Here is a 14,772-nt window from a genome sequence, read left to right on the forward strand (position 1 = left end):
TTCTATTTCTGCCAAAATCTTAGAGACTTCACTGAACATACATGCTCTTTATGTTTTTAATTCTTTGATTTCACCTTGCTTTAATTTGTTCAACAATTTTGTCTCCTTTTCTCGTTCATCTTTCTTCGCCTTATGTTTCATATTGTCTGCCTTTGTAAAATGAATGTGTGTTGCAAAAACAGTGTGACTTTTGTCGATGCTCAAACTGTCAAGCCCATTTGTGTCCTGGAGGGTATCATACGTATCTTAGAGCAATGAAGAGTTTTCTGTTTGATTTTCAACTATAATTTCAGAGTTTACAGAAGAGCCTAGCTCAACATAAGCATTTCTATGCGAGATTATTAAAATTGAATAAAACCTTGGAAATTTGGGCATGTATGTATGTATGGTATTCTGCCTTACGGCAGATCTTGTCATGGGTTAAGTGTCTTCCACTTTTGTCTGGCCATAGCCATTCTTTTGATTTCTGAATATTTGCCTCCTTTGATATTGTCCAGCATTTGATATCTTCTTTTTCCTCTTCCCCTTTTTCCCTCCACCATTCCTTCTATTCCTTCCTTCAATAAACAGTCCCTCCTCGGACAATGTCCAATCCAGTATCTTTACCTCTTGCTGATGACTCAGCATGTTTCTTTCTTCTCCAACTCTTTTTAATACTACTTCATTCCTTACTTGGTCTTCCCATTTCACTTTTTCCATTCTTCTCCATATCCACATCTCTAGTGCCTCCAATCTTCTTTCATCTTCCTTCCTCAATGTCCAGGTCTCTGCACCATATAGTGCAAAGTTCCTGATGTAACATTTGGCAAGTCTTTTACTCAGATCTGTGTGTAGTGGTCCACAAAGTAATTTCTGTTTCCTCTTTAATCCTTTTGCCTTTTCCTAATTTCTGTTGAGCAATACATATCCATTATCACACTTCAAGTAATTTAAGTTATTCACTTGCTCTATTTCCTCTTCCCCTATTTTCATGCGACATTCTCTCCCCTTTCCTCCAGTTACCATGCTTTTCGTTTTCTTCTTGCTAATCTTCATTCCATATTATTCTAATTTTGTGTTTGGATCATCTAACATTTGTTCCATCTCTCTTGCACTCTCTGCCATCACAACCATGTCATCTGCAAATCTTACACACTCCACTCTCCAACCCCCTGTACAAACGCCTCTCCTTCCATCAAAACTTTCACTAATAATTTCCTCCAGATATATACTAAACAGTGTTGGTGATAAACAACAACCTTGTCTTACACCTCTTCCCAGTTCAATTTCTTCAATAATCACACGACCTATTCTTACTCTTGCTCTCTGGTTCCAATATAAATTTCTAATTAGCTGCCTATACCTCCAGTCAACTCCATGTTTCCTTAGGATTTCCATAAGTTTGTCCCATCTGACACAATCAAAAGCTTTCTGAAGATCAATGAACACAACATACGCCTTCCTTTTCTTCTCCATGTACCTCTCCCCTATCACTCTCAGTAGCCCAATGGCATCTAGTTCCCACTCCTCGACTGAAACCAAATTGTTCATCTATTATGCAATTCTTATTTCCATATAGCCTTCTGTTGAGTGTCCTCAGCAAGACTTTGGCTGCATGTGATATAGGCATAGCTTTGAAGATAATTTGATTATATTAATACAGAATTTATGAAGACAATTTTCATTTCTTTAGTAATATTTCGTCTTCATTTTCCTCTCCACAAATTCACAATTAACACTGTCTGCCTTTGAACCATACATTCTTCCGTTTGATATCAAAATTTCAAGACACTGTCAATCTTCTTTGAGCTACTTCCTGATTTAATTTAACTTCTGGATTCAAACAGGAAATCTTATGTATTAAGTTGTATTTGGGCAGTGCTCTTTCTTGCAACTTCTCTACTATGCTACAAATGCATATTCACATGTTTTCTTTTAGCAACAATATTTCCTCTTCAGATAAATTCTTAATTTTTCCAGTGGGCTTCTTGCAGCAAAATACAGATTGAATTATATTGCTGTAAGTACACTTTTACATACTTTAAGTCGATTTTCACTAAAGATTATTTTTTGCTTTTAGGCATCTAGTTTCACAATTCACTGCGTCAAAATGTTAATAAGGTTATGTACATCACACAGAAATGGAGCCATCGGGACATCATTCTGAATATCAAGTAAAAATGGTTCCAACAAACGTGCTGTTTAACTGCACAATGTCAGTTTTGGTGATAGCAATTTGTCACTTACAGCTTCAGAAACAACTCTCAAACTTGGTGACTGAGGAATTGTTTTCTATTTATCTCAGTAACATAAGTTCAGGTATGAACAAGAATTACCAAAGCTTTTTCAACTGCACATTGGCTTTTTTGACCCATCTTGTTCCACAAAAAGACGAATAAGAAGATCCAGTTATCTCATTGTACCAGGTGTACCGGTATGAAATGAGCATTAAGATACAAATGTGTCGATAGGGAACATTTGTTGTTAAAGAGCCTTAATTTTTTTTTTGTTTGGTTGGTATGACATCTGTCAAATATATTTAGTATACGTCAAGTCATGGAACAAACATCATATGTTTTCATCGTGTTAATGTTGAATTTTGTGCCAGAAAGTGATGATTTGGGGAAAGCATTAATTTCTTGTTGTCATTTGAAAAAAAGTGCTGCAGAGTCGCATGAATGCTTGTCAAGGCATATGGTGATCATGCTCTATCAGAAGCAAAAGATGGTTTCAGAAATAATGACTGATGTAAGAAATGAAGAACGTGGAAGACCACAAAAAAAGTTCGAATACGCCGAACTGCAAGCAATATTGGATGAAGATGATACTTTGAGTCAGAAGCAAATGACAGCAATGCTAAATGTTGCATAAAAAACAATCTCTGACTGTTTGAAAGCTATGGGAAAGATCCGGAAGTGTCGAAAATGGGTGCCACATGAACTGAATGAAAGACAGCTGGAAAACCGAAAAACCATTTGTCAAATTTTGCTTCAAAGACATGAAAGAAAATCAATTTTGCATCGAATTGTTACTGGCGATGAAAAATGGATTTATTTTAAAAATCCTAAACGGGAAAAATCATGGGTTAATCCTGGACAACCATCAACACCGACTGCAAAACCAGATCGATTTGGTAAGAAGACAATGCTCTGTGTTTGGTGGGATCAGAAAGGTGTGGTGTATTATGAGCTTCTAAAACCCGGTGACACTGAGTACTAATCGCTACAGACAACAAATGATCAATTTGAACTATGTATTGATCGAAAAAAGACCAGAATGGGCCAGAAGACATGGCAAAGTATTTTTTTTTTTTTACATGACAATGCACCTGCACACAAAGCAAAACTGGTTGAGGATACAATCAAAACACTTGGCTGGGAGCTGCTACCCCACCCACTGTATTCACCAGACTTGGCCCCTTCCAACTACCATTTGCTTTCATCAATGGGACACGCATTGGCTGAGGAACACTTCGATTCCTATGAAGAAGTCGAAAATTGGGTGTCTGATTGGTTTGCTTAAAAAGACCATTTTTATTTGTGTGGTGTCCACAAATTGCCAGAAAGGTGGTCAAAATGTATAGAAAGCAATGGTCAGTACTTTGAATAAAATGTTTTTACTTTTCAATTCAACATTAGTGTTTCATTTTCACAAAAAAATGCTCATTTTATACCGGTACACTTGGTATTGTGACCTATGTACAGGCGAATCACAAAATAATTAATAGCACCCTAAAAAATGACAATTCTCCAATTAGTTTTGGAAATGCCTGTTCTGAAAGTGTCATGTTGTAATGCAAACTGCAGATCCCAGTTTGTAGCAATTGCTAACAACCTAAGGATTCTTTTAGTTCCTTGTTAAAGTCATTCAAAAGTTTTAAATACACATTTGGTCCATTCATTAATAGCAGAAACTTTTTTTTAGGTTTTTAAAACTCAATGATCTTTTTACACCTCCAAACAAATCATTTTGGATAACAGTTTTCCATCATTTCATGTGCTGCGAAGAGGTTTTACCTTGAAGTTAGTTTAGTCAGCTTCATTGATCTTATCTATTCCAGCCTTCTCCAGAGCGCTGGTTCCAGAATATCACAGAAAAGCTAACCAGCATAAAAGTTACGAGTATCTTCAGTCATGGCAGTAATGAGTATTTCTTCTACTGGTTTAAAAATTCTACTATGTAATACAACGATACAGACAGAAGTACGAGTTTCATAGTGCTGTCATGTTTAGTATTAAAATTTCATGTAGCAGATGATGTGACCTTTAAACACGTGATTCAGAAATTTCATTCAGTCTGTATTATTATTACAACTGACCATCAGAACACTTTGTTCTGATGTATTGTTCACTACGCACATAGTATGTTTTGACTTCTGAACAAAATAGTAATATAACAAGCTTATACAGACTAAGAATATGGTGTTAGTGAAACACATTGACAACCCATTAGCAAAATTCTTTTATTGCACTTTCAGCCTGAGGTCACACAAATGGCATCATGACCAGTTTCATCATTTAGAAAGGTGTCAGACCATTTAAGTTAATATGTAACTCATAGTACAACTGATGAATTACTACATATCGTGTTCAAATCTTCTGATTACGACTTGCTAAGACGTTGAAACCTATTATGATACCATTTACAGGAGCCAGTGCTGAAAAATACAGTAAAAGAATAAAACAAATCTTTATAAATAAAGTACCTGCTGGGAATGTTGGCGCGGTTTCATCAGGACAAACTGCTGGCTGTTCAGGTACTGGGTATACAGCAGGCTCTTCAACAGCCACTGCTGCTGCCGTTTCTTCAGCAACTGCATTCGTAGGGACCTCTCCTTCAGGTGCAACATTCTACAATTGAAAGAATCTTTTTATAATTGTGAACAGTGCTGCATCACAAATATACTTGCAACTACTTTCCTACATTTCCATCAGTGAAATGCGGGTAAGAAATTAATATTAAATTATACACTTCACGGCAGTACCCATACACACATCTGAGAGGCAACAGAGGTCATACAGGTGAGGTGATTGGCAGCAGGTAGGTGATGGGAAAAACATTGGAGAGGTCCCATAATTTTTATTTCTTGTCTATGTATATACTGCACGAATGAAAGTATACCATCGCTTAATTTTATCTTAAAGGGTTTTTAACATTTCTTTCACATCTGCAAGAATTATACTGGGATACAAGTTGTGGTACAAGAGAAATGAAGAAACGAAAAAGTATAGAGGTGTTATTGTACATCAAAATAATATAACGCCTACCATTTCTAAGCATTATCTACATTGTTTGGACACTTAATACAAGCAAAACTTTGTTTGTACATCTTACTGAATGAGTATTATCTGTGATTGCAAGTAGTAGGTGTATTTTATCAAAGCCTGAATGAAGGTGTGATCATAGTGACACTTAGTAATACCTTCTCAATATTCTAACCCTTTCCAGCAGTTTGTTCAGTTTTTACAGTTGCTTGTTTTGCAGTTCACTACGAAATCACTAACTAAACATTCCTCATCACTTACAAATCACTGATGCAGCAATTATTGCATCATCCCCTAGAACCACATGGATTTCAAATACCATTATCTGCAATAAGCCTGTGTAGAAATAAGAAAGTTATCACTATCAGACCCTCATGTGGCAGCCTTATTAACTCTGTTCACATTTCCATAAAAATGACTCTATACCCCCGCCGGCGAAACATTGCACTTGACAGTTCGCTTTTTGTCTAGTTAGGTTGGCTATACTGTAATAGTGATGTTGCAACAGCAGCCTCTATACACACAGCAGACGATACAGTTTCCCGTCCCGTCTCGTAAATGCAAGCGATTGAGCAATTACAGTGTATATTAAAAACTCGTTTTTAGTTGTACTACAATGACAGGAAGTAAACAACCGTATAATAATGCATGTAAAAGCACAACAATGCGCACCCTTTCGATAACGGAGCAAAGAAATACAATAAACAAGCATCTGATGACTGGTACTTTAAAATCAATAATGTACGTAGTTTACAAAATAAATAATAACCGAGACTGCAATAAATAACCAATATTAGTAATTTTTCACTCATCAATTTACAGCAATAATGGCGCAATTCCATCCAGCTCGCCATCGTCACTGTTGTCCGATTCATCGCCAAAACAGTCTTCATCGTCGTCATCAGCAAGACAAATCATTAATTGTTCATGGCCACTGATAATGCCTTCTATTGTCTGTGCTGCTCGTATAAGCTTCTCGACGTGCTCTACTTTTTTTCTCCATGAGGCTGCATCCACAGTCACAAGAGCTTCACGCAACAGCTTTTCCACCTCTGTTATTGTAAAGGACTTCTTGTTGTTCCTTACATACATTTTTACATCACTCCATATTAACTCAATAGGGCTGAAATGGCAGTGATATGGTGGCAGCCTTATTACAGTATGACCCTGCTCCTTGGCAATTTCGTCTACTACTTATGTAGGTGTCGTAGGCTTATTTTCTTTAACAAGAGAATATAACAGAACCTTTGTCATACTCATATCCGCTGCAATATTTCGAGCCTGTAACCACTGCACCATAACTTCTTTCCGATCATTTGTGGTTGGGGCTTTGTTCTGTATCACCGAATGATATGGAGCATTGTCCATTACAATTGTTGTAGGGACAGGAAATTGTTTTAAAAGGTTCCTGAACCACTCAACAAATCGTGTGTGATCCATATCTTCATGGTAATCACCAGTCTTTTTTGATCTAAAAACTAAAAGTGCGTCAGGAACAAAACCACTGGAGGAGCCTGCATGGACCACAATTAATCTAGCTCCTCTTCCCGTCGGCTGATGGCCGCTACTGCTGGGTGTGTTATCCGTCCAACATTTACTGACAGCTTCCCCGGTATTAACCCACATTTTGTCTAGCTAAATTATGGAATGAATGTCTGTCCACAATTTTGTGCAAGAAAATGCTACGAACGGTAACAATATGTGCCCTCTCTAACAGTACTTTGCGTCCGTCTAGCGTTTTGTAACGGAAACCCATATTTTTAGCACAATTTTTAGTAATGTTTTACCACCCCTGAAGAGTTCACTTTCTTTTAAAGAGATTAATAACTTAGCTACAGTCGGATACTCTTTTCTGCTGTAGTAAGCATAAACATGCCTACGAATTGCATCAGTCTGGAAAGAATCTGAATCTGTGATAGGACTAGGCCGCTTTTTCTTCTTTCCTGGGGTTGATAAAAATGTATTATTTGATCCAGACAGCTCGGAATCGTTACGGCTCACTTCACTATCTTCCAAGTTTTGTAGTAATACTCCCTTACTACGGTTCTTGCACTAATACCAAGAATTTTCGACGTACGTTCCACCACTTTGTCGGCAGGAATTGATGGCTGTCCATGAATGCTTACGTAGTTTTTCTCCTGCTCGTAAAACTCACGAGTTCTGCGTAGCAACTCCAGTGCCTGGCTGTTTAGCGGCACCCCTCGACGCAAAGGATTGTCACTAGGTGAACGAAGTCTTTTCGGTGGCATTTTCCAAGTATGTACACTCACAACGTAACAAAAGTCACAACGATATAGCACACAGTACAACGAAAACACGCGGTAAACAACATACAATTCACGTTGTATACACATTCACCAAACAAAGCCGGCAACACGGGAACTTTGACGTCACAGCACGTGAGTAACAGCAGTGCTCACTGCGCTGTGATTGGCTGGCGCCCTACGCTGAACGCCTAGCGTTCTTCACTTGTTACTCTGTTATGCTGCCAACTTCATACGCAAACGTTAAGTGCAATGTTTCAGCGGCCCGGGTATAGGATAGTCTGCCAAAAATGGTTGATGCACTGGATTTTTGCTTACTGTTTTAAGAACTACTCAGAGATCAGCAGTGCATCTGCACCTGTGTCACAAATATGTTGTCCGAGTTACAATAGAATTATAATTTAAAAAAAAGTTAGACTCTTTCCAATCTCCAGATTTAACAAACCATTAACCATTCTTGTTTAAGCACAGTGCCACTTCACTCCAATGAGGTATAGATTAAGCTAACTGTATTGTGAGAAGGGAACATTTCATATTCAAACTAAACCAAACAATGCCCTAACTTCTGTGACCTTTGGAGGGTAACTGGCATGCTAGTGTTCTGAATATACTAAATGAGTGGACCAGATTGACAGCAATGTGTTATGAACATTTATGGTATAGAATACACACACAACCTCAACAATCCTGCAATGAAAGTGACAAGAGCACTACGTTCAGTAAAATACAATTATTGCACATGCATAGGAAAGCTTATAAATGCACATCAAAGATAATACTGCTGTGGTATCAACAAGGAAGATGTTTTACAGCTTTAGATGGAGAGAATGACAGGGGAGGGATGAGTCTGTAAAGGTAGATATACTCACCTCTCCTGCAGTCTCTTCTACAGCTTCTTCCACAGACTGGTCAAAATATCCACAACTGACTATGGTTGTTACAATTTCTTTCAGTTTTGCACATGTCGTCCCAACAAGCTCTTTTGGTTTCCCTTCAACAATAGCTAGTAGGTGTTCGGCAGAAAGATTCACTTGGTCCTGTGGATGCAGAAGAGAATTATCAAATTTACAAAGAGAGAGAAAAATGGAAAGACAAAAGATGAGCCTGATTCATACCTGGAATGATGGTGTGCCTTCTTCCCCTCCATGCTTTGGAGAAACCTCAACATATAAGTCATCCAGATACTTTAAATCTTCTTCAGTCAGCTGTGCTGCACCATTTCTACCAGCCAAAAAATCTTCCCGAACAGTATCTTGCCCCATACTCTGCAGTACATCCTAGGGCAAAAGTTTTGGGTGTTATGTGATGAACATTATATAAAATAACTACAGCACGTCTCTTTCTGATGCATTACATATATCTGCCTTAAGTATAGGCAGTTTCAAATACAATTTAACAGAGTTTTTTCAACTTTTGTACTGAGCACAAAAGAATAATGTGTGTGATACATCTATACTGCAAAGAATTCAATGAACTGATTACAATGACAAGTACTTACCATACAGATAACAAATATTCTTTAAGTTTGACAGGATGTGCTAACACCAAATTAAGGCACGCAAGAAAAATAATTATGAAAGCTTGATATATTGAGAAAATGTATGTGTATGAACTATACTGACAACATAACATCATCACTATTATTCCTAGATAATCAAGCAACGAGATGACTGGCCACGTGTGAGAGTTATGTATGCGTGGACATGTGCATTTTTTTTGCTTACATCTTATGAACTTTGTGTGATAGCTAATTATATCTACCTTCTTAAAGTGCCTGTGTCACCCAACACCTTCTCTGTGTTGGCAGGGGTCTAGCCTTTTAGTATTATTGTTCCTTCTACAAAATATAGACATTTCTGCTTAATTGTTGGCATATCGCCTTTCTATGAGTGACTTATCTCTCAACAAGAAGCATATGCTTTTGCTTCACAGATTCGTGCTGAACAAACTTCTGTATTTTATGTGGAAAGCTAAGGTGTTAAGAAACCCAAACTGAATATTGCTCAATGGCCTGTCAGACAAGGACTTTTTGAAGTTCTCTCTTTCACAGATGCATTGTCAGAACTATTTCAATGAATCTCAATCCGACACGCTACTTCCTCACAGCAAGACCTGTGCATCTTACAAAGAAGAAAACTTCACAACGATTCTACTTATTGGAACAAGGTTGTTTAGAAACAACTTCCACAGTTAGACGATATTTAAAAAATGACTACAGCAAATGGACAGTGCCAGAAAAGCAGCAGCAAATATTGTATCACAAACAATGGTGCACAGAATTCACCACCAGCAATTTCATTCTTGTCATATTCAATGTACAGAAATTACAATACAAAATATTTCCTTCTAAAAATGAAACAATGGAAAAATCCAGGACAAAATAATGACCATATTATGAAAACGATAGATTGTTACTCACTATATATCACAGTTGCTGAGTTGTAGACAGGTACACAGCCATTCTGGAAGAAGTCCTTCTGTCCAAAGGCTTACATGTTTGGCAGTCGGTCCTTTTCATAATATTGCACTTCCAAAAATGAATTTTCATGCCTTTATTTCCTAACACAACCACATTTTTATCTACATAATATAAGGTGGGTGTTCTAGGACATAAAATCAGTAACAATCCTGATGTCACCATACAACTGTCATGTTTCACTTCATAAAACATTTTGTCTGGAGTCTAAATTGGCACTGAAAGCTCCAAATATTACTCATACTAGAGATTGGTTGGTTGGTTGGTTGATTTGGGGCAGGGGACTAAACAGCGAGGCCATCAGTCCCATCACATTAGGGAAGGAAGTTGGCCATGCCCTTTCAAAGGAACCATCCCAGCATTTGGCTGTAGGGATTTAGGGAAAACGCGCCGGAGGTGGGTTTGAACCATCATCCTCCCGAATGAGAGTCCAGTGTGCTAACCACTGTGCCATATTGTAGATCTCATGAAGTATTCTGTGTAATTCCTATGGAGTGCTGCATAAGAGACCAGTACATCTCGTCTCATTCACAAATAGTTGTTACTTAATCTTAAAACAGTGTTTAACCTAAATTTTTGTATGTATAATACTTTCGCAGTGTTAACACCCACTCTTAACCTAGAAGTAAAATTTAGAATTACTAAGGGCCAACAGTACAAACACTGCTGATTGCAGGGCAATTTAACCTTGGTATAAAAACTGAGCCAGTTCTGGTATCCACTGTGTTGTAAACACTAAACTTGCAACAACTGAACAAGGTTCAGTGTATCTTTTCTCGCTGTAATAGACCCACCTCATGATCTACATACATGTTTTCTTCAGAATAGTGCACAATCAAATCTCAGGAAGGTGTCAGTTTTAATGATCCTTAGTTTAATGAAACTGTTAGTGGATGGAGGAAGATGTAGGTAACACAGATCAAGAAATATACCAATACAATAGCCAGTGATCACAGTTCTGCCAGCAGAGGATCATTCAGAAGAACTTCAGAACAATTGTAGTGGGGACCCTTCTTTTCCTCCAATAAAATAAGCAAGTGAAAATCCAATATATTCTGGATGGCAGTAACAAAAAAATGTCTATCCAGCATTGAATATCAAATTTGCAGTTTCCTTTTGAATCTAATGAGGAAGTGCAAGTTTAATCCTGGAATTTTGTTTTATATGGAAAAAAGTGATTTTGTGAGACAAAAAGTACAATATGCAGGTTTTATTCAGTGCAGTAAAATCAACACGACGTATTTAAACAACACTTAAATAATTGTAAAAATAAATGTTATATAATTTTAATTAAAAATTTCAAATAATTTGCACCTTGAATCTCTGTTTAAACAAGTCTTAGTATAAGTTACAAAATGTCACCTCATGAGTTAAGGGGTATTATTGAAGTATGCATTTTATTCACATAGTAAAAAAGGAGATTACTAACTTCAATAAAAAATATTGTTCTCCTAGAGGACAATGGAAATGAAGATGATGAGAATGTAGTGCAAGAAAACTGTGACACCAATACATTGCATATTTTGAACAAACAATAACCTCTACAAGCTGATAAGCAACACCCAAGCCAGGATTCTGTTAAACCTGCAGTGTCAGACTCACTTCCCAAGACCAAAGACGTTCTTGATGTGAAATACAAATTTTACAAAAGATTAGAGTGCCTCATGCATGAACGTAAGTACAGTGGATGCTCGCACAATTAAAAGGCTGTAACCACCGTGTTCTCCCAATTATTCGTGCACAGATTATCCAGTTTGAGGACTATTTGTGCTTAAGGAGAGAAAGTGAGAATTTGTGCTTAATGAGTGAGTGAGAGAGAGAGAGAGAGAGAGAGAGAGAGAGAGAGATGCAATATTTTTCTCTAGCAAACAGTAATAACCCACCATCAGACAAGAAGTGCCATTTCCACCGTCTAAAGAACTGCCCCACATGACAACAGAGTACTGTTTCCCTTGTTATAGTCCAGCCTACTCATCTACATCTACACTCTGCATACCATCGTTCCATTCAGTTATGGAGTGCAGGAAGAACAATTGTTTGAATGCCTCTCTGTGTGCCATAATTCTAATCTTATCCTCTTGATTGCTATGTGAGCAATATGTAGGGGATTGTAGTACATGTTTAGAGTCATCATTTAAAGCCAAATCTTGAAACATCATTAACAGAATTTCTCGGGATAGTTTATGTCTATCTTTTTAAGAGTCTTCCAGATCAGTTCCTTCACTATCTCTGTATACACTCCCATGGATCAAAGAAACCTGTCACTATTCATGTTGCCCTTTTCTATCCACTTTCAAAACCCCTTGTTAGTCTTATTTGGTACAGGTCTCATACTTTAGCAATATTCTAGAACTGGTCACACAAGTAATTCAAATGGTTCAAATGGCTCTGAGCACTATGGGAGTTAACATCTATGGTCATCAGTCCCCTAGAACTTAGAACTACTTAAACCTAACTAACCTAAGGACAGCACAACACCCAGTCATCACAAGGCAGAGAAAATCCCTGACCCCGCCAGGAATCGAACGCGGGAACCCGGGCGTGGGAAGCGAGAACGCTACCGCACGACCACGAGCTGCGGACACACAAGTAATTGTAAGCACTCTACTTTGTAGAGTGATTTCACTCCCCCACCTGCTTTACCCAAGACTGAGCTTATGTGATCATTCCTTGTCATATCCCAGCTGTCTGTACACGTTTGCTGATTCCAACAATGACTCACTGATATTATAGTCATAGGATGCTATGTTTTTGCTGTGAAATGCACAATTTTACATTTCTGAACATTTAAAGCAAGTTGCCAACTTCGAAATCTAATCAAGATCTGACTTAATATTTATACAGCTGCTTTCAGATAGTACTTTATTCTAGGCAACTGCATCATCTGCAAAAAGCCTCATGTTACTATTAATGTTGTCCATTATGTCATTAAATTACAGCAGGAACAATAAGGGTCACAATACACTTCTGTGGGGCAAACCAAAAGTTACTTCTACATCTGACGATTACTCCATCCAAGATACACTGGACATTGAGTCGCATGATTTTCAGAAAGCAAGAACTACTGCATCTTCCTGACTTGTCTTGATCCTAAGCTTTCAGTATGCCAATTGGCACTGAGGAGGTCATTCTGTTCAAGATACCTCATTATGTTTGAGCTCAGAATATGTTCCAAGGTTCTAAAACAAATCAAAGTGAAGGATATTGGATGGCAGGTTAACCTGATAGGCATTTCAGCAGGCCCTGGAGATTTCTTCAATTTTAACAATTTCAGCTGTTTCTCAACACCATTGACACCAACACTTATTTCATTCATCTTTTCAATGGTAAGAGGATTAAATTAGAGCAATTCTCCTGTTCCTTTGTAAAGAAACATCTGAAAACTGAGTTATGTATTTCAGCTTTTGCTTTGCTACCCTCAATTTCAGTTCCAGTGTCATTCACTATGGACTGGACACTAACTTTGGTGCCTCTAACAGCCTTTACACATGACCAGAATTTATCTGGTTTTTCTGAAATATCATTTGACAATACTCTGCTACAATAGTCATTGAAGGAATCATGCGTTGCTCTCTTGACAGCCCCACACATTTCATTTACCACATCCCCCCCCCCCCCCTCTTTTTAGCCCTATGCTTTGTTTTATACCTATTACACAGCAATCTCAATGTCTAGTGACTATACCACGGATGTTCCCTTCCATTATGAACTGTTCTGCTGGGTGCATATATATCCACTACACAGTCAACAGTTCTTTTAAACTTTAGCAATAGTGTGTGTACATGTTAGAGCCCTATGCTGAAAGTTAAGACACTATTGATTTTTTTTTTTATCTGGTTTACTGAACACACATCTTTCTGCTTGTTTTTGCTGTACTCTGGAAGTCATCATTGCCACAACTGCATAATGGTCACTGATACCAGGTTTGATGTGGACATCATCAAAGAGGTCAGGCCTATTTGTTGCCATTAGATCCAACATATTTCCATCATGACTGATGTTTTCTAACTATCTGTTCTAGGTAGTTTTCTGAGAAGGGATTTAACAACGTTTCATAGGATGTCTTAACACCAATCTCTAACAAAACTAATTTTCTGATGGTAATCGGCATGTGTCACTGAAGCAAGTCAAAAGAAATTTCTAAGAGATATGATGGCAAAACGAAAGAAACTCGTTAACATTAAAACAAAATTTAGAATTAATTGGAAGATTTGAGAAGGGGAAAACAACTGCAAATGGCTCTGAGCACTATGGGACTTAACATCTATGGTCATCGGTCCCCTAACAACTGCAAAACCAAGTGCTAATATTGGCACTGGAATGAAGACTGTCCGGGACATTAAAAAGAATAAGCATGTTGTCAGGAAATGCAATTCTAATTCTGGACCACCTGCACGCAACAGCATGAGGAGATCTAAATTTGACGGCCTAGATGCTGCCAAAAACAAGCAGAAGGTATCACTATTTCAGACACGATGTGTGGCAAAAAGAGCTAAATTTTTTTCCCCCATGAAGCTCTATGGTTCTATGGGGCCTCATCTGGATGGCTAATCAGATTCAAACATCATCATGGGATTCAGGAACTTACTGTGCAAGGAAAGCAGCTTAGTTCAAATTTTGTGGTAGCTAATTTCTTCTGGGAAGGGTTTCCAATTGGTTGGTTGGTTTAAAGGCGGGAGAAGGGACCAAACTACGAGGTCATCAGTCCCTTGTTCCTAATAAAACAATGCCACAAGTGTGAGAATAAAATGGACAAAACACACAACACAAAATGGAAAGAAAGGAACAG

At 37.8% G+C, this 14,772-nt stretch overlaps 1 protein-coding gene across 2 annotated transcripts in view; it reads right to left on the reverse strand.

Annotated features, from left to right (window-relative positions):
- Nucleotides 1-14,772, reverse strand: part of LOC126252901 (caprin homolog) — an 82,912-nt gene that overhangs the window by 54,076 nt on the left and 14,064 nt on the right. For both annotated transcript variants that reach the window (XM_049953876.1, XM_049953875.1), the window contains exons 3-5: nt 8,623-8,784; nt 8,377-8,544; nt 4,685-4,829 (exon numbers count right to left, since the gene is read on the reverse strand). In XM_049953876.1, the coding sequence (XP_049809833.1) occupies nt 4,685-4,829; nt 8,377-8,544; nt 8,623-8,784 (475 nt within the window). The remainder of the gene's footprint in view (nt 1-4,684; nt 4,830-8,376; nt 8,545-8,622; nt 8,785-14,772) is intronic.

Source organism: Schistocerca nitens, chromosome 4 (genome assembly GCF_023898315.1).
Source record: "Schistocerca nitens isolate TAMUIC-IGC-003100 chromosome 4, iqSchNite1.1, whole genome shotgun sequence".
In the NCBI taxonomy this organism is placed as follows: Eukaryota; Metazoa; Arthropoda; class Insecta; order Orthoptera; family Acrididae; genus Schistocerca; species Schistocerca nitens.